The sequence below is a fragment of the Elephas maximus genome, chromosome 18, assembly GCF_024166365.1.
Source record: "Elephas maximus indicus isolate mEleMax1 chromosome 18, mEleMax1 primary haplotype, whole genome shotgun sequence".
Taxonomy (NCBI): domain Eukaryota; kingdom Metazoa; phylum Chordata; class Mammalia; order Proboscidea; family Elephantidae; genus Elephas; species Elephas maximus.
Window position 1 is genome coordinate 67,114,183 of NC_064836.1, and position 19,688 is coordinate 67,133,870.

The following is a 19,688-nucleotide window of genomic DNA, read 5'->3' on the forward strand; positions in this document are numbered from 1 at the left end:
ATTTCAATCTTTTCTCCTTTTATCATGATGTTCCTTATTGGTGCAGTTGTGAGGATTTTTGTTTTCTTTATGTTGAGGCGTAATCCATACTGAAGCATGTGGTCTTTGTTCTTCATCAATAAATGCTGCAAGTCCTTTTCACTTTTAGCAACGTTGTGTCATCTGCATAACTCAGGTTGTTAGTGAGTCTTGCCACAACCCTGATGCTGTGTTCTTCTTCAGGTAGTCCAGCTTCTCGGATTATTTGCTCAGCATACAGATTGAATAGGTGTAGTGAAAGGATACAACCATGACACACACATTTCCTGACTGTAAAACCACACAGTATCCCCTTGTTCTGTCCAAACAACTGCCTCTTGATCTATGTGCAGGGTCCTCATGAGCACAATTATGTGTTCTGGAATTCCCATTCTCTGCAATGTTATCCATAATTTATTATGATCCACTCAGTCAAATGCCTTTGCATAGCCAATAAAACACAGGTAAACATCCTTCTGGTATTCTCTGCATTCAGCCAGGATGAATTTGACATCAGCAATGATATCCCTGGTTCCATGTCCTCTTCTAAATCTGGCTTGAATTTCTAGCAGTTCCCTGTTGGTATACTGCTGCAGCCACTTTTGAATGATCTTTAGCAAAATTTTGCTTGCATGTGATATTAATGATATTGTTTGATAATTTCAGCTTTGGTTTGGATCACCTTTCTTGGAAATAGTCATAAATATGGATCTCTTCCAGTCGGTTGGCCAGGTAGCTGTCTTCCAAATTTCTTGGCATAGACGAGTGATCACCTCCAGTACTGCATCCGTTTGTTGAAACATCTTGGTTGATACTCCATCAGTTCCTGGAGCCTGTTTTTCACTGATGCCTTCGCTGCAGCTTGGACTTCTTCCTTTAGTAGCATCAGTTTCTGATCATATGCTACCTCTTCAAATTATTGACTCTGTGTATTCCTTCCATCTTCTTTTGATGCGTTCCGTGTTCTTTAATATTTTCCTCATAGAATCCTTCTATACTGCAACTCAAGGCTTGAATAGTTTCTTCAGTTATTTCAGCTTGAGAAATACCGAGAATGTTCTTCCCTTTTGGTTTTCTAACTCCAGCTCTTTGCACATGTGATTATAATATTTTACTTTGTCTTCTCAGGCCGCCCTTTGAAATCCTCTGTTCAGTTCTTTTACTTCATCATTTTCGCACATACACATATGTAAACACACACACCAATATGTGAATCTTAATGTGCTTCATATGTTCAGTTGTTGCTGGTAGGTGCCATCTCGTTGGTTGCAACATATAGCAACCCTATGTACAGCAGAAAGAAACACTGCCCTGTCCTGCCCCATCCTCACAATTCTTGCTATGTTTGCAGCCAATGTGTCAATCCATCTCATTAAGGGTCTTCTCTTTTTAATCGACCCTCTGTTTTACCAAGCATGATGTCCTACTGCAGGGACTGGTCCCGCCTGATAACACATCCAAAGTATGTGAGAATAATTCTTGCCATCCTCCATTCTAAGGAGCATTCTGGCTGTACTTCTTCCAAGACAGGTTTGTTTGTTCTTCTGGCAGTCCGTGATACATTCAATATTCTTTGCCATCATTTTAATTCAAAGGCATCAGTTCTTCTTCCCTCTTTCTTATTCATTGTCCAGCTTTTGCATGCACATAATGTGATTGAAAATACCATAGCTTAGGTGAGGCACACTTTAGTCCTCAAAGTGACAACTTTGCTGTTTAACATTTTAAAGAGGTCTTTTGCAGCGTATGTGCCCAATGCAATACGATATTTTATTTCTTGACTGCTGCTTCCATGGGCTTTGATTGTGGATCCAAGTAAAATGAAATCCTTGACAACTTTAATCTTTTCAGCACTAATCACAAGTTGCTTATTGGTCCAGTTGTGAGGATTTTTGTTTTCTTTATGTTGAGGTGTAATCCATACTGAAGCCTGTGGTCTTTGATCTTCATCAGTAAGCGCTTCAAGTTCTCTTCATTTTCAGCAAGCAATGTTGTGTCAACTGCATAACGCAGGTTGTTAATGAGTCTTCCTCCAACCCTGATGCTACATTCATCTTCACGTAGTCCAACTTCCTGGGTTATTTGCTCAGCATACAGATTGAATGTATGTTGAAATGATACAATCCTGATGCACACTTTCCTGATTTTAAGCAGTGCAGTATCCCCTTGTTCTCTTCGAAAGCCTGCCTCTTGAACGTGCAGGTTCTGCGTGAGCATAATGAAGTGTTCTGGAACTCCATCATTCACAATGTTATCCATATTTTCTTATGATCCACACAATCAAATGCCTTTCCATAGTCAATAAAACACAGATAAATATCTTTCCGTTATTGTCTGCCTTCAGCTAAGATCCATCTGACATCAGCAATGATATCCTTATTCCACATCCTCTTCCGAATTTGGCTTGAATTTCTGGCAGTTCCCCGTTGATGTAGTGCTGCAACTGATTTTGAAATATCTTCAGCAAAATTTTACTTCTGCATGATACTAACAATATTGTGCAATGATTTTTGCATTCTTTTGGATTGCCTTTCTTTGGAATGGAGATAGAACGATCTATTCTATTCAGCTGGCCAGACACCTGCCTTCCAAATTTCATGACACAGAAGAGTGAGCACTTCCAGTGTTGCATCCATTTGTTGAAACATCTCAATTGGTATTCCATCAATTCCTGGAGCCTTTGAAGAAGTCTCGCTTTCATTAATTCCTGATCATATGTTACCTCCTAAAATGGGTGAACATCAACCAATTCTTTTTGTTACAATGACTCTCTGTATTCCTTCCATCTTATTTTGATGCTTCCTGTGTCATTCAATGTTTTGCCCATAGAATCCTTCAATATTGAATTTTTTCTTCAGTTCTTTCAGTTTGAAAAAAGCAAAGAGTGTTCCTCCCTTTTGGTTTCCTAACTCCGGGTCTTTGCATACTTCATTATACTACTTTATTTTGTCTTCTTATGCAACCTTTTGAAATCTTGTGTTCAGCCCTTTTATTTCATCATTTCTTCAGTTCACTTTAGCTACTTCCAGTTCAAGAGCAAATTTTAGACAGATGAATGGATAAACAAGCATACACAATGGAATACTACGCAATGATAAAGAACCATAATGAATCTTTGAAACATATCACAATGTAGATGAATCTGGAGGGCATTATGCTGAGTGAGATAAATCAATCACAAAAAGACAATTACTGTATGAGACCACTGTTATAAAAACTCATAAAAAGGTTTACACACAGAAGGAAAAAAAACACAATCTTTGATGGTTACAAGGGAGAGAAGGCGTGGGGGGGGGGAAACACTAAGAAATAATAGGTAAGTGGTAACTTTAGTGAAGTGTAAGACAGTACAGAGTACTGGGAAAGTCAGTGCAACTTGACCAAGGCAAAGTCATAGAAGCTTCATAGACACATCCAAACTCCTTGAGTGATCAGATTACTGGGCTGAGGGATGAGGACCATGGTCTCGGGGGACATCTAGCTCAATTGGCATAACATGATTTATAAGGAAAAAGTTCTACATTCTACTTTGATGAATAGTGTAGGGGGTTTTAAAAGCTTGTGAGTGGCCATCTAAGACACTCCACTGGCCCCACCAAATCTGGAGCAAGGAAGAATGAAGAAAACTAAAGACACAAGGGAAAGATTAGTTCAAAGGACTAATGGACCGCAACTAACACAGTCTCTACCAGACTGAGCCTGGCACAACTAGATGGTGTCTGGCTACCACCACCAACTGCTCTGAGAGGGATCACAATAGAGGGTTGGAGAAAAAATGTAGAACAAAATTCTAACTAAAAAAAAAAAAAAGACCAAGCTTACTGGTCTGACTAAGACTGGAGAAATCCTGAGAGTATGGCCCCCAGACACCCTTTTAAGTCAGTACTGAAGTCATTGCTGAGGTTGACCCTTCAGCCAAAGATTAGACAGGCCCATAAAACAAACAATAATGCATGTAGCACAACCATGTATATAAGACTAAACAGGAAAACCAGTCCAGGAGCAATGACTAGATGGCAGGAGGGAACAGGAAACCTGGATGAATGGAAATGGGGAACCCAGGTTGAGAAGGGGAGAGTGTTGACAGGTTGCAGGGTTAGCAATCAATGTCACAAAAAAAAAAAAGTATACTAATTTTTTTTTTTTTGTAAACCTTCATCTAAAGACAATTTTCAAAAAAAGAAGAAATTCTGAGAGGAAAAAATAAAACTGTAAAAAAAAAATCTATATGACACCAAATGGGCACTAATTACTCTAAAGCAAAATGAGAAGGCTGGATGGCAGTGTGATTAAGTTAATGGGAATGGAACTAGGGTGTAAATAATGAGAAAATTGACACAAACTGAAGAATGTAGCCAATGTCACTGAACATTATGTACAGAAATTGTTGAATGGGAGCCTGTTCTTCTGTGTATACTTCCATTAAAAATACAATTAAATATTAAACAATAATTTTAAAGAAAGCAAATTTTAGAGTCTCTTCTGACATACATTTTGTTCTTTCTTTCTTCCCTGTCTTTTTAATGACCTCTTACTGTCTTCATGTATGATGTCCTTGATGTCATTCCATAAGTCATCTGATCTTCCATCATTAGTGTTCAAAGTATCAAATCTATTCTTGATATGATCTCTAAACTCAAGTGAGATAATATTCTCAAGTTTATACTTTGGCTCTCATGGACATATTTTACTCTTCATCAACTTCACCTTGAACTTGCATATGAGCAATTGATGGTCTGTTCCACAGTCAGCCCCTGGCCTTATTCTGACTGCTGATGATACTGAGTTTCTCCGTTGTCTCTGTTCACAGATGAAGTCAGCTTGATTCCTATGTATTCCACATGTATGGCCTCTTTGTATGTTGTTGAAAAAAGGTATTTTCAATGAATAGATCCTTGGTCTTGCAAAATCTATCATGCCATCTCTGGCGTTTCTATCACCAAGACCATATTTTCCAACTTCTGATCCTTCTTTTTTTCCAACATTAACATTCCAGTCACAAAAAAAAAAAAAAAAAAAAAACATATCCATTGCCATCAAGTTGATTCCGACTCATAGCGACCCTATAGGACAGAGGAGAGCTGCCCCATAGAGTTTCCAAGGAGTGCCTGGTAGATTTGAACTGCTGAATTTTTGGTTAGCAGCCATAGCTCTTAACCACTTAGCCACTAGGGTTTCCATTCCAATCACCAGATTTATAAATGCATCTTGATTACATGTTTGATCAATTTCAGACTGCAAAAGTTGATAAAATCTTCGATTTCTTCATCTTTGGCATTAATGGTTGGTGCATAAATTTGAATAGTAGTCATATTAACTGGTCTTGTAGGTATATGAATATTATAGTGATGTACTTCAAGATAGATCCTAAATGTTCTTTTTGATGATGAATGTCATGCCATTCCTCTTCAATTTTCATTCCTGGCATAGTAGACCATATGATTGACTGATTCAAAATTGCCAATACAGTGCATTTCAGCTCACTCACTAATGCCTGGGATATTGATCTTCAAGTGTTCCATTTTATTTTTGACAACTTCCAATTTTTCTAGGTTCATACTTTGTACATTCCATGTTCTGATTATAAATGGATGTTTGAAGCTATTTATTCTCATTTTGAGTTGTGTCACTTCAGCAAATAAAGTACTTGAAAGCTTTACTCCATCCACGTCATTAAGGTCAACTCTATGAGTAGGAATCTACTAGATGGCAATGGGCTTGGTTTTTTTTTGTTTCAGCTACTTTGAGGAGAAAGCTTTTCTTCAGTAGTGCCCTCCCACCTGAGAGGCTCATCTTCTGGCACTGTATCAATGTTCCACTGCTATTCGTAAGGTTTTCACCAGCCCATTATTTTAGAAGTAGATCGCCAGGTCCTTCTTCCTAGTCTGTCTTGGTCTGGAAGCTCTGCTGAAACCTGTTCACCATGGGTGGCCTTGCTGGTATTTGAAATACTGGGCATATCTTCCAGCATCACAGCAACATGTGAGCCACCACAGTATGACAAACTGACAGACGAGTGTTGGAGTATGCTCAGTAGGTGGCTGAAAACTAGCCATATCTGATTAAAAAAAAATAAAACCCGTTGCCATTGAGTCGATTCTGACCCATAGCAACCCTATAGGATAGAGCAGAATTGGACTATAGGGTTTCCAAAGAGCAGCTGGTGGATTTGAACTGCCAACTTTTTGGTTAGCAGCCTGAGCTCTTAGTCACTGCACCACTAGGACTCCAGCAATATTTGATAGAGCTTTAGAAAAATATTTAAACTCATGACCCATATCATAAATCTTGATTATATTCTCAAAATAGAGCAGATTTGTAATAATCCACAGTGTGATTTTGAATAGCAATGTAAAAAAAGACAGAAAAATAACAAATTCAAAGACAATAAGGATGCTTGTGATTTTTTCATATTTCTTTGCATCAAGTTTTTAACGTAGATTTTAATTTTTAGCACATTACATTAAAATGAATTTTTAAGAACTGCAGCAAAATATTAGTTTTCTACTTGTTTCTTGACATTTTGAATTATTATAAAAATTCACCTTTGCATCTCATCATTAAACAACTGCTCCACTTCTTTTTCAGCTTCCTCATCTTTCAGTGGGGAAAACCTCCATTCCATATATTCATGAGAATGAATGATAAAATATGCATATCATGTAGTCAATACTTAATAAAAGTTAAATAAATCTTAATTAGGAGAAAAATAATTAACTAGAATAATTTAGTATTTCTTCAGGTATGTCCACATAAGCAGAAGAAAATAATGCTCATCTAATGGTAAAGAAGATCTCTTTTGTTAATTTCCCAACATTTTTTCTTCAATTTTTGTTATATAAACCCACCACTGTTGAGTCAATTTTGACTCATAGTGACCCTATAGGACAGAGGAGAACTGCCCCATATGGTTTCCAAGGAGTGCCGGTGGATTCAAACTGCCAACCTTTTGGCTAGTAGCTGTAGCTTTTAACCATAGCATTTAGTAAACTATTTGGGATTCAGAAAATATAATAATCAGAAAAGTTCGTATTAAAGCTATTTTCAAGAATGTGATAATCTATTCAACAATCATTTATTGTGAAGGTCAAAGCTAAGATTTAGAAGGCTTAAGAAAAGATGTATACCAAAAATTCAATTTTACTGAAAAGTATCCAAAAAAATACAAACCCATTGCCGTCGAATCGATTCCAACTCATGGTGACCATATGGGGCAGAGTAGAACTGCCTCACAGGGTTTCCAAGGCTGTAAATCTTTACAGGAGACTGCCACATCTTTTTCCCACAGAGCAGCTGGTGGGTTCCAGCTGTTCCAGCTGCTGACCTTTCAGTTAGCAACAGAGCACCTTCACCACTGCACCACCAGGGTTCCTCTGAAAACTGTACTGAATACAGAGTTCTTAGTCTGGAAATATTGCTTGAGTCTTGAAGTTTTTCAGTCAGCCTCTGTTCTGACAAAGCCCAGAAGATATTATTTTACTGCCTATTTCTTTCTTTCTCTGACTTCTAGAATCAAAATTAAAAATCAACAGTTGTCCTTCTGTGTTCGAAATCTTGTGAGGGGAAAAAATGTAAATATTTATACTATATTTTCTGTTTTATATTCATTGGTACTATAATGTCACAATATGTCACATTCAGAATTTATATAAACTTGGGTTATTAAGAAAATAAATACATTAAATATATTCAGTACAAATGCTTGACATTTCATATATTGAAGCCTCATTTTAAAATGAAATTCTACCTCGTTTTGAGCTTCTGTGAAAATAGAAAATGAACTAATTGTGGTACATATTGGCCAGTTTTTTTTTTTCCCACATCCTCGAATTGAGCTCATCAATTGTTTAAAATGTATGCCTTTGTATATTATATTAATGCAGCTCTTTTCGAAGTAATATGCTAATATACTAATATATGCTAATATAGTTCCAAATTACATGAAGCAATTTTTCCATAAAATAATTTAATAAATTTAAAAAATTGTGTATAAAATGTAAGGGTTCTAATGGCACAACACTGAGAACATCAACACCCAGTATTAGAGACATGACTTAGTAAAGTAGCAACGAAATCAAGTATTTCAGCTGTCAGAGTCATCATTACAGAGACTGTATCAAACTATGGAACAGGGCTTTGTATGTACTGTTAAAATAGATAAACTGTTTCAAATTATGTATATTGTAGACTGTGTAAAATAGGTATATTCACATAGGAAAAGGATGAGCAAGAGTGAAGAGGTTTTAGGGTTTGCCAGAGTTCTTAGTCCCTGAAGTCCCTCTGTAAGTGAAGAACCTGACATAGTTAGGGAATGGGTTTTCTTATCTCTCTTTTACAGATGAAGCAAGAGAGGACCCCTACAATTTAAGTGATGTACCTGTATAATTAATTAACCACTGGAGACCTGAAAATAGAAAAGATAATGCATATGTTTTACTCAATAGTCGTTCTAATATGCTGCTGCCATAATTGGATTCTTATAAGTTTTGCAAGGATTATATTGTTGGCCTTGAGTGCAAAATAATTATGAGGCAAAATGTAAACACTCATAATATTGCTTTATGACACTGTAGATTTTACTGAAAATTAACCATAAGATTATGTGAATAAAAGCATTTCCAGAAATTCTAATAAAGTGATATGCCTAAATCAACTTCTAATTTGTATAGTTCACTTTAAAGTTATAATTTCTCCATAAAGCACCATTTAATACATTATTGCAATATAATTCAAGAACATTAATGTAGTTTCCAGCAGGGATAAATTTGTTAATGGTAGATTATTAATACAGAATATGATTAAATTTAAATAGTGAATTATCTGAACACTTGTTCTTATTTACCACATCCATTTGTATTTTAGATCATAGCACAAACCCTTGTATTTTTTGGCAATTCCTATAACTATCCTTCATTTTTTAAGACTGTGTTTTAATCCAACAATAATACTTTCATTTAACAGCCAGTTTAAAATACAGTTTTTAAAATACCTATTTTCTTAGAAACTGAACATGTTCTCACAAATTTAAGAAAGTACTTTGTCCTTAAGATAAAAAAGCAACATTTAGAAATAAAATACCAGACTCTTAATTCTTGAGTCTTTCTTAGAAATTTAAACTATATTCACCTTAATCACACAGAATCTATTTTTTTCTAATCTTATTCTCAGCTGGGTTTGGTATATTGATACAAATTTGTAAAAATGAATTAGAAAGACATCCTGAGTTTATAATACTTCTGATTTAAATTTACTAGTATGGGATTTTTACTTAACTTCATTGATCTGTATCTCTCCCCGCCACCACCACACACACAATCGTTGTTCTGAGTAACACCAACATAATTATTCATTTGCTTTATCCCTTGATATATACACTACACTCTCAGAATTACAATACCAATACTACCACCACCCTTATGATTACTAAAACCAAAAAAAAAAAAAAAAAACCCATTGCCGTCCAGTCGATTCCGACTCATAGCGATCCTATAGGACAGAGTAGAACTGCCCCATACGGTTTCCAAGGAGCACCTGGTGGATTTGAACCTCTGACCTTTTGGTTAGCAGCCATAGCTCTTAACCACTATGCTACCAGGATTTCCATGATTACTAAAAGCAGTTTAATATTTTTTTTTTTTTTTTGCTGTTTTTAATCCTTAGACTATATCCCATTGGGATGTATGTTAAATTACTGTGTTTTAAGTTCCTTTTCATGTCTATATTTGATTCAACACACAGGCTTCTTTGTTTTATTTCCCTTTTTTTTTTTGGAAATTGTGCTTTTAATGTTAGTATTGTTTCCTAATTATTTAAAATATGTGCAGGAATCCAAAGTAAATCTACAAAGCAAGGTATAAATGAAGAAGTCTCGCTTTCATCCCTGCCCTGTCCGTTCTATTACATCACATCCCCTACGGGTAACCATCGTTATTATTTTTTATTCTTAGTTTATTCTTGCATTGTTTTTATACATTTTTCCTCTATGCTTTCTTCGCTTAGAAATATATCCTGAAATAATTACTTTGCAGTATTTACAGATAGCCATAATTCCTTTTTACAGCATCATAATTTTCTAGTAGAAATAACATGGTTTTTTCAACCAGTCCCTAATCAGTGGACATTTGACTTGTTTTCAGTCTTCACAAATAAATCTCAGTGAATAGGCTTGTAAATGTGTCACTTTGTACGTATGCAGTGTATTTGTGGTATATTCCAAAAAGCTAAAATATAAAAGAATATTTAATTTTGTCCCAAATGGCCGAATTCCCCTTGATAAGAGTTGCACCATTTTGCATTCCCACCAACAATGTATTACAGAGTTTTTCTCTAACGCCTAGCCAACGGTGCATGTTGTCAGATGTCTGAATTTTTCCCAATCTGATAGGTGAGAAATGATATCTCAGTGTAGTTTGTTCTTGTTATGAGTGAATTTTAGCATTATGTCAAACACTACTGTATTAAAAATTAGAATACTTAATGAAAATTATTTTGTGAAAGAGTCAAAGAAAATAATCTATGATATATACATTCTAGGTAGATACTGGAAGTTTGACACAAGGTTACTTTAGGTTAAGACTGGATTGTTAAAATATTATTACGTAGGAAAATAAGACGTGACTCTGAAAAGAAACTTCAGAAGTTAAATATGTAAATTTTATTCAGATGTCACAGAAATCATGTAAAAGGAATCATCCTCACAGTGGTCAGCAATAGTTTACTATAGTTAAGAAGTTTCTGTAACAGCTTTTCTTACTGAAGAGAAAGAAAACCTGTAGATCTTATAATTGAAGAGTTTTTTTTTTTTTTCCTGCAATAGATTTAAACTTGATAAAATACAGGAGTCAAGTTGATTATACGTCATGTCATAGCTGTAAAGCAAAGCTGGTTTAAAGAAAAAAAATGCCCTCCTCCAACACAAATAGCCCTTACTGTCATATCTGGGTATTTCCAATGTTCCCTCATACTGTTTCTGAATATATTTTGATACTTTATTTGGATTGAATAGAGTACATCCTAAGACATCAATGATCAGGGTCCTCTTCAACAAGAATTATTTTCCTTGGAAGAGAAAATATTAAAGAAAAGATTGTAAATAATTATTCCTGCCAATTAATTCTTAGTTGTTTTCTTTCCTTTCAGCACCTTCCCTGATAGGTATGGTAAGGAAGGACTGGGCATCCCAAAATAGCATTGCCCTATCATGGCAAGCACCTGCTTTTTCCAATGGAGCCATTCTGGACTACGAGATCAAGTACTATGAGAAAGTAGGTCTTATTTGGAGCTTCCTGAAATATTACATATGTATATATATTTATTTATGTATATGTTGAGCATGCTGTTATTTTACTTCAAAATCTCTTCTTCTTTGGCTTAATCTCATACCTACTCTTTCTTTGAATCCTTTTTAATTTACCATTGTGCTATAATTTCTTAATTAATTTGTCTTATGTCAGATTAAAGTAGAAGATTCAAGGTGTTTTCCTCTATCATGACCTACTTCTAGGTATTATTTTAGGTATCACGATATAGTAAGAAGTATTAGCCCCTTCAATTTACACTTTGATTGCCATAACGTTGTCCCTGTAATTTACTTGAGAAGAATTGTAAAAGGAAATTACTATGAACCGAAGCATGGTTGAGTAGCCTGTATCTTTTGCCAGTAAGTTTAGAGTTACAGTCTACTATAATTTGGAAAGAATGATTTCAGGGGTAAATGGAATGAATTAATAAATACTAAAAATTTATTTAAATTCATGTCAGCTATTTTATACACAGCTAGAAAGATAAATGTGTTCAATAAATCAACTCAATCTTAATTTCCATTTTTATCAGTTTAAATTATTCGTATTTATTGTATTTTTCTGGCTTATATACATCCTTAGATTTATTGTATCCACACTCTTCTTTTATGCCCCCTCCACAAATTCCTCACCTTTATGATAGTCTTATATAGACGTCACAACATACCACCCAGTCAATTATGATAATGTGTCTCCTTCTGCTAATATTAATTCTGGAATATCGACAAAGGGAGCATTAATGTTTCTGAGGAAATATGGGGCAAAAAGAGAAATAGAATCCTACTTTTTCTTCTATTCTACTACTTCTGAGCAAGTGTAAGTTTGATAAAGGGAGTTAGCTAAGTAAGGCATCTTGGTGGCACAGTGCTTAAGCACTCAGCTGCTAACCAAAGGGTCAGCAGTTTGAACCCACCAGCCACTCTGTGGGAGAAAGATGTGGCTGTCTACTTCCATGAAGATTACCAACTTGGAAACTCTATGGGGCAGCTCTACTTTCTCATATAAGGTTGCTATGAGTTGGAATTAACTTGATGAGGATAGGAACTCAGTAGCACGGCTGTACCCATTTTTTGCGCTCTAATAAGTACAACATTGTGTAGTCAATAAAGACTTTCATTGCCATTAACTGACATGGATAAAGTCATAGTCTAAAGAAGAAGTATAAATTGGATTACAGATTCCGCCCATTGGCCACACCAGCACGCGCTCAGAAATCCTGTTTTGGCTACCTTTTCAAATGGTATAACCTGTGGCCTGCTGTCACAAGGAATTACACATTTTCTGCTTAGTAGTTTAGATAGGTCTTCATGGATTCAAAAATTCTGATTATTTTAAAAGAAATTCACTCATATATACAAGCATCCTTGGAAAATACTCCGAGCAGCTTATTCAGAATCAGAATATCTCTCTGTGTTTTATAAGCGTGTTTCGTACACAGAAAATCAGTGTCCCATTTCCTATTTATTTTTACTCCCCATGTTTGAGGTTGGAAATAACTTGCAATATTTTCAAGTCAGTACAAATCATACAAATTCAGTAAAAAGAATTACATTCATCAAAATCAAAACTTTGGAAATAAATGACATTCTGAAGGATAGTAATTGGTAGAATATCCATGTTTACTTTTAGATTTGAGACACTTAGCTTTATTACACTAAGTTTTATTTTAACAGTGGAATAGATGATGTTATGAAAGGGTTTATCTTGTAAGATAATGGCGGTGTTCCAATGCTAATAGGTTAAACATGGCCCTAGAAGCCAAGGATTCCTAATTCATGCTCTGACTCTATCATTATGTTTGTGGCCAGAAAAAAATCAATTAATCTCTCTATGTCTCAGACTTCACATTTACAAAGTGGAAATAAAGATATCTACGCTTCTGGCGAGTTGCGAAGATTAATTACAAACAGATCTAAAGATGAAAAGCACTAAATCAGTATTAAGTATCATTTAAGCAAGCCATAAAGAAATATTTGGCATATAATATAGTACAATACAGAATCAGAAAACGATAGCATGAGAATTACGTACAAACTAAACAAAAATAATTAACTTTTTATACATAAAAACATAGGCAACCAGTAAAAGATGCTAAACCAAAAACAAAACCCACTGCTGTCAAGTCAATTCCAACTCACAGTGACCCTATAGAACAGAGTAGAACTGCCCCCATAGAGTTGATGGCAACAGGTTTGGGATTTTTTTGATAATATGTATGTGTGTGTGTGTGTGTGTGAGAGAGAGAGAGTCTTCGGGGCAGTAATGGGAAGGAACTATATTGCTTTGTTGGTTATTCTCTATTCAGTTAATTATACTACCCATTCCTTACTACTCTTTTTACATACACTAAATGTCTTTCATTTTTATTTAACCAAATGAATACTGCTCAAATATGAAAAATTGCTTTTAAAAAATGAGGAAACTCAAATACATTACAAATTTTTTTTCTATTTTTCTATTTTCTTACTAGTATGAAACAAAGAATTCAGCCATTATCTTGGGAAAAAAAGCCTTGGAATTTCCTAAGTTTAATCAAGGTGTCTTTATTACCTGAAACTGCCTGGCAACACTTGAAAATCTGTGCAAATGAGTTGTCCAAGCCACAAAGATCTTCCGGTCAGCTAACCTCAGGAAGTGAGGGGGCATAATTTAATCAACCAGGTATCTTCAATGATTCAATCAACCATGACTATACAGTGAGGCCCCAATCATGACTACTCAGTGAAGCTAATAAGTCCATCCCATTGCCATTGAGTCGATTCCGACTCATAGCGACCTTATAGGACAGAATTGAGGCTTTCAAAATGGATGTTCCCTTGGGCTTCCTGGTTGGTAGGAACATCTGATCTCAGGAGGACCGTGTATCTCTAGGAATATGAAAGCCTCTTGCCGGAAACCCTCTCAGATCTTGCCCTATGCATCTCTTTGTTTGTATCTTTTCTCATGGTAAGAAATCAAATCAGTAACTGTAAGTATAGATACTCTCCATGAATTCCACATGTCATTCCAGTGAACTACTGATCTCAATGGGGCAGTCAGAGCCAGCAGGGGCTTGCATCTGCCTAGTCGGCAGTCTGAAGATTGATTACGTTCTTTTAACTTGTTTGCTCTGACCTACCCTGTGTGGCTAGGGATGAGACAGTGAAAGAACTAGCTGGTCTGAAGTGAAGGGAGTCATGTGACCTCCCTAGCTTGTAGCTGGCACCTACTAGTCTAGTCCTAGGTGATTAGGGATGAGATACAGAAGGGGCCAATTGATTTGAAGTGGAGGGAGGGAGTCCTGTGGACTCCTGATCTTGCAGTTGGTTCCCACTGATATACCCCTGTGACAAGGATGGAGAAGTGGGAAGGTGAGGACTGGATCTATTTCCAGGTTAGCAATGAATGTGGGATTTGCCCACTGAGCCCCTTGCTTAGTGTAACTAGCAAAGTTTTTCTCCAAAAACCAGGTCTACTCTTAGAATGAGGGAACGAAGACAATATCTTCTTTACTCCAAACCCCTCTGTCTCCACCTTCACATGTTGTGAACTCTCTTGTGGTGACAAAGTAGGACCTACCCCTTGAAGAGCCCCTTGAGATATCATATCCTTTCCTTATTTCTTTCCCTTCTCTCCTTACTCTTTTACTTCCCTTGTTAATTTTTCTTCTCTTTCCCTTCCCTCTCCCTCCCTCTTTCACCCTCTCCTCTATTTTTTCATTCTTTTCCTTTTTTTTTTCCTGCTCAAGGCACTTTTTCTTCTGGATTCTTTACTTTTTCATTATACTTATCAAAATCAGTCTTAAATAGAAGTATATATATGTGTCACTTTGAGAACTAAGGTGTACCTAATCCAAGCCATGGTATTTTCAATTATCTCATATGCATGCAAAAACTGGACAATGAATAAGGAAGACCAAAGAAGAATGAATACCTTTGAATTATGGTGTTGGCAAATAATACTGAACATACCACGTACTGCCAGAAGACCAAACAAATCTGTCTTGGAAGAAGTACAGCCAGAATGCTTCTTAGAAGCAAGGATAGTGAGACCTCATTTCATGTAATTTGGATATGTTATCTGGAGGACCCAGTGCCTGGAGAACGACATCATGCTCATAAAGTAGAGGGTCAGTGAAAGAGAGGAAGACCCTCAATGAGATGGATTCACACAGTGGCTGCAACAATGGGCTCAAACATAGCAGCAATTTTGAGGATGGCACAGGACTGGGCACTGTTTTGTTCTGTTGTACATAGGGGCACTATGAGTTGGAACTGGCTTGACAGCATTTAACAACAACAGTGTATGCATCTAACTCCTTCACTAAATTGTGAGCCTCTAAAGAAAAAGGATCATTTCTTATTGATCTTTGTCATAGAAACTCCAGTCAACGCCTAACACAGATGTTTGCTTTTTGTAAAAGCCTAAGTGTACAGAGAAACACCATAAATTAGCATAACAGAAACTATTTATGGTGAGTAGATGTAATTCTAATGGGGTAGCATCAAACAAAAAGTATCAGGAAGGTGCTGCAAAGAGAGAATAGGAGTATAACAGCAGATTATATAGGCGAGGTCTGGGCAGGGTAGTGTCCTGAAGGTCATTGTAAATTCCTTTCATTTGGTTTCTCAGGAGATAGAATCAGAGCAGGTGCAGGGTTTCAGGGTTAGTCAGTTGTAAAAAACAGTCATTGAGGACATGCCATCTACCAAAGAATATTTGGAAATTTAATCATTGAGGAATTTGCTTTAAGGGAGGGTTCTTGTTCCTGATCTCCAGTACAGCTCCTTCAGCTAGCCCAGCACAGCCTATTTAGAGTTTAGGGTGTCTTCCACTTTCAAGAAAATATGAGCTGAATTAGTAGATTTCTCTCTGCATTCAGAACCCAGAAGGAAATTAGAAAAAGTTACCCAACCATTATGAGGGATTACCCCTACCAAATAAAAAGAAAGAAGGAAGGAAGAGAGGGAGGGAAGGAAGGCAAGCCCTGGACTTTTTTTTTTTTTAACCTGTTCAAAAAAAGTCCCATTCACAGATGTCCATCAGCTGGACGTCCTATTCATAACTAGAAATGCTTATAAGGGCAGGGATTTCATTTGTCCACTTTTTATCCCCAGCACTCAAAAAGGTACATAGCTAATAACTAATAGGCAACAACTATTAAGTAATTATATGTCAGGTATTCTTTCAGTGTTTTGCCTACACTGAATATCTTAATCCTAATACCAACCCTTTGAGGTAAATACTCTTCCAATTTTACAGAAGGGGAAACTAAGGCATAAGGAGACTAAGTACCTTCACCAAAACACACAGGCAGTAAGTGGTTGTTAACAGTAGCCATTTCACAGCATGGCAATTGGATACCTCAGAGAAGTCAGTGTTTTCTGCTGATGCTGATTTTCTGGGCTCCCTGAGGCCAAACACTTCATTGCTCTCCGATGCCCATTTTGCATCCGTAAAATGGCAGCAAGAAAACGTACCTGTCTCACCAGGGTGCTGAATAGCTCTACTAATTACCAACTAGTCGCTCATTTTCCAAACATGAATTCCCCATAATAGTTCATTATTCTTACATCCAATATTTAATGACACTATGACTAGTAAAATCTTTTCCTTAAAGTACTCTTATTAATTTTCACCACAGTCAGCAGTTTTTAGATTCTGTTCAAGAAAATTCTTCATGAGAAAGGAAGCATTTCCTACATCCTGATGACCAGTAATAATTTGTATAAAATACTGAATTAATTAAGTTCACCTGTGTTTCCCCTACTCCGCAGATTATAGGATAAGTTATGCATGGGCTTTAACTAAAAATATATAATTTCATGACACTGAGAACAGTGTCTTGTTAAAAAGGTGAGATTTGTGGAAAGCTTTTCATTATGGGAAATATTTTCACCACTCAGAAATGATTTAAAGTAGCTTCTCCTGAGAGAAGGTTGAATCCTTGGTGTCCTTTTTGAAGGCCACATACTTCTCAGTATCAAATTTGCATAATAAATCTTTATCCCCTCCCTTCTTATTCTATTTTATCAACATAGTTTTGTCCCAGATATTAGTTCAATAAATATTCCTCATTTTCTAAAGACATGTAATAAGTAAATACGCATCTTTATTTGGATAAAAATATATGAAGCAATTTTTGTAGCAATAATCAGTTGAAGAAAGAAAAAAACTTTGTCTTTCCTTATAAAATTGTCAGTATACATTCCCCATTTTCTTTTGTTGTATCTCTTCTACTTACTTGTTTGCAAAGAAAAGAAGAGCATTTTCTCTTCACCTCCAGGAATGCTACTCTTACGTCCATCCGTTATTTAGGTAAAGAAACACATATACTTCCTTTTCTGAGTGCCCCTTCCCCTATGGGCCATTTAACTCATACAATTCGTAGACCTAAATGTAAACCTGCATGGAAACCTAAATGTGGTTTCCATACAAAGAACTAAGAAAACTGTAATCTAGAATAGTGCACATGCATCACCTGGATAACACAGGGATTTGTCGAAATGCAGATTATGACTCAGTTGATGGGGCCCCTGGATAGAGAGATGAGATTTTGCATTTTTAGCAAGCTCCCAGGTGAAGCCAGTACTGCTGGTCCAGGGACCATAGTTTGAGGACCTCTCTAGAGGCACTGCTTCTATATTACCTCATGTTATTTGAGAAAATTTCCTCTAACTTGGTAAAGTTAGATACAAAAATAATAAAACTCCTCCGAAACATACTTCTGAATTTAAATATGGCTGTATCTTTATAACTGGGTAGGACCTCTGCAGGAACTACATGATTTGCATGATATTAAGACCAAAAATATTAACCTAAAGAAAAATACACTAAATAAAAGACCAAATCAGATTTTGATACAATTTAAGGTTTCTAATCGAATCAGCAAATTCCTGAGCTGGTAAAAAAAAGTTTCCTTATTCCTTTTTTTTTTTCCCCCATAACTCTTACTTGTCGAAATGTCCACCACAGAGAAATTGGATATGAGCATTTGGTACTAATTAAAAAACATTAACTGAAAGAAAAGAGACAGCAAGGGGATTTACTGACACAAACAATCATAATGGAGATATCATGTGAAGTTGCCTTGTCAAGCAGCAATCACGCTCCCTGGGGAAGCCTGTCCTCAGGGGGCCTAGAGCAGAGCTTCTCATGTTGGCAAGCCAGGGACCTATGCCAGTACTACATGAACAGCAGCATCTGAATGGCTTGAACCTATCAAAATAGAAAGTAATAAGAAAGATGTTTTCATCACTGCATCTCTTCACACACATGAAAATTACATATGTCTATTAACTATAGGCAGTCCCCGGGTTAAAACGAGATCCCTTACTAAGTCTGGCTTTAAGTTTGTAGGTAAGTTGGAACAGGTATACACTTTTTATTAAATGTCAGTTAGTCAAATGTTTGTCTTAGTATATATTTTACCTTTCTATGTATATAATAAGACACTTAAGAAACATTTTATGAGCATCATAAAGTAGTGCGTGAGTTCCTTATTATGAACTACTGTATTTAACTTAAAATTTTAATACAATAGGCTTTCTGGCAGTTCATTCTTAAGTACAAATTGTCTGTAAATTGGACGTTCTTAACTCAGGGACTTGATATACTCTAGTTTTAAAGCATCTCCCATTTCAGAAGGGCTATCCACAAAAGGTTTGCACTTGACTATGTTAGTTTTTTTTTTACTAACATATAGCTTGGTGGTTTGAGCTCACCAGAGGCACTGAGGGAAAAAGGTCTTGTAACCTGTTTCCGTAAAGATTACAGCCAAGAAAACCCTGTGGAGCAGTTCTACTCTGTAACACATGAAATTGCCGTGAGTTGGAATCGACTCAGCCGCCACAGGTTTTTGTACTATCTTCTGGTTTTTGTTTGAGGAAGGGATACATTTAAAATTGTAGGAGCTAGATTTAGTGTGTCAAAGATATGGTATATCCAAAAAAGAAAAAAAACAAAATCAGTAAAACTAAGCACTCTAAATATGCTTCATTCAACACTTGGAATATACTTAAATTTATAGACTGAAATAAAGGTTATAAACATAATGAGTATCATAATTTTACTTTCTGGTTTCCAAGAACAATAAGACAATACCCACTGCTCAGAGAGCGTAGAATTCTTTCGGTGGTATGAAATCTCCAGAAGTTCAGTCATTGATGTTCTTGTATAAAACTAGGTAATGTGCACTAACTACATTTCTGCTAACTCACTATATTTCAGTCAGCTCTAAATTCCACCACATTATAATTCAATTTCACATTCTAAAGTCATATAACCAGTTGTTTCCATATTACTTATCACACATTTCTTCAATTGCCTGCTCATCACTTCCTTGAATTCCATGTCTTTATCTCTTTTGAATAAACTCAATTTTTTTCCAAT

At 36.0% G+C, this 19,688-nt stretch overlaps 1 protein-coding gene across 1 annotated transcript in view; it reads left to right on the forward strand.

Annotated features, from left to right (window-relative positions):
- EPHA6 (EPH receptor A6) overlaps positions 1 to 19,688 on the forward strand; it is a 1,119,052-nt gene that overhangs the window by 718,300 nt on the left and 381,064 nt on the right. Inside the window, 1 exon segment of the mRNA XM_049857907.1 lies at positions 11,158 to 11,282. Within this exon segment, the coding sequence (XP_049713864.1) occupies positions 11,158 to 11,282 (125 nt within the window).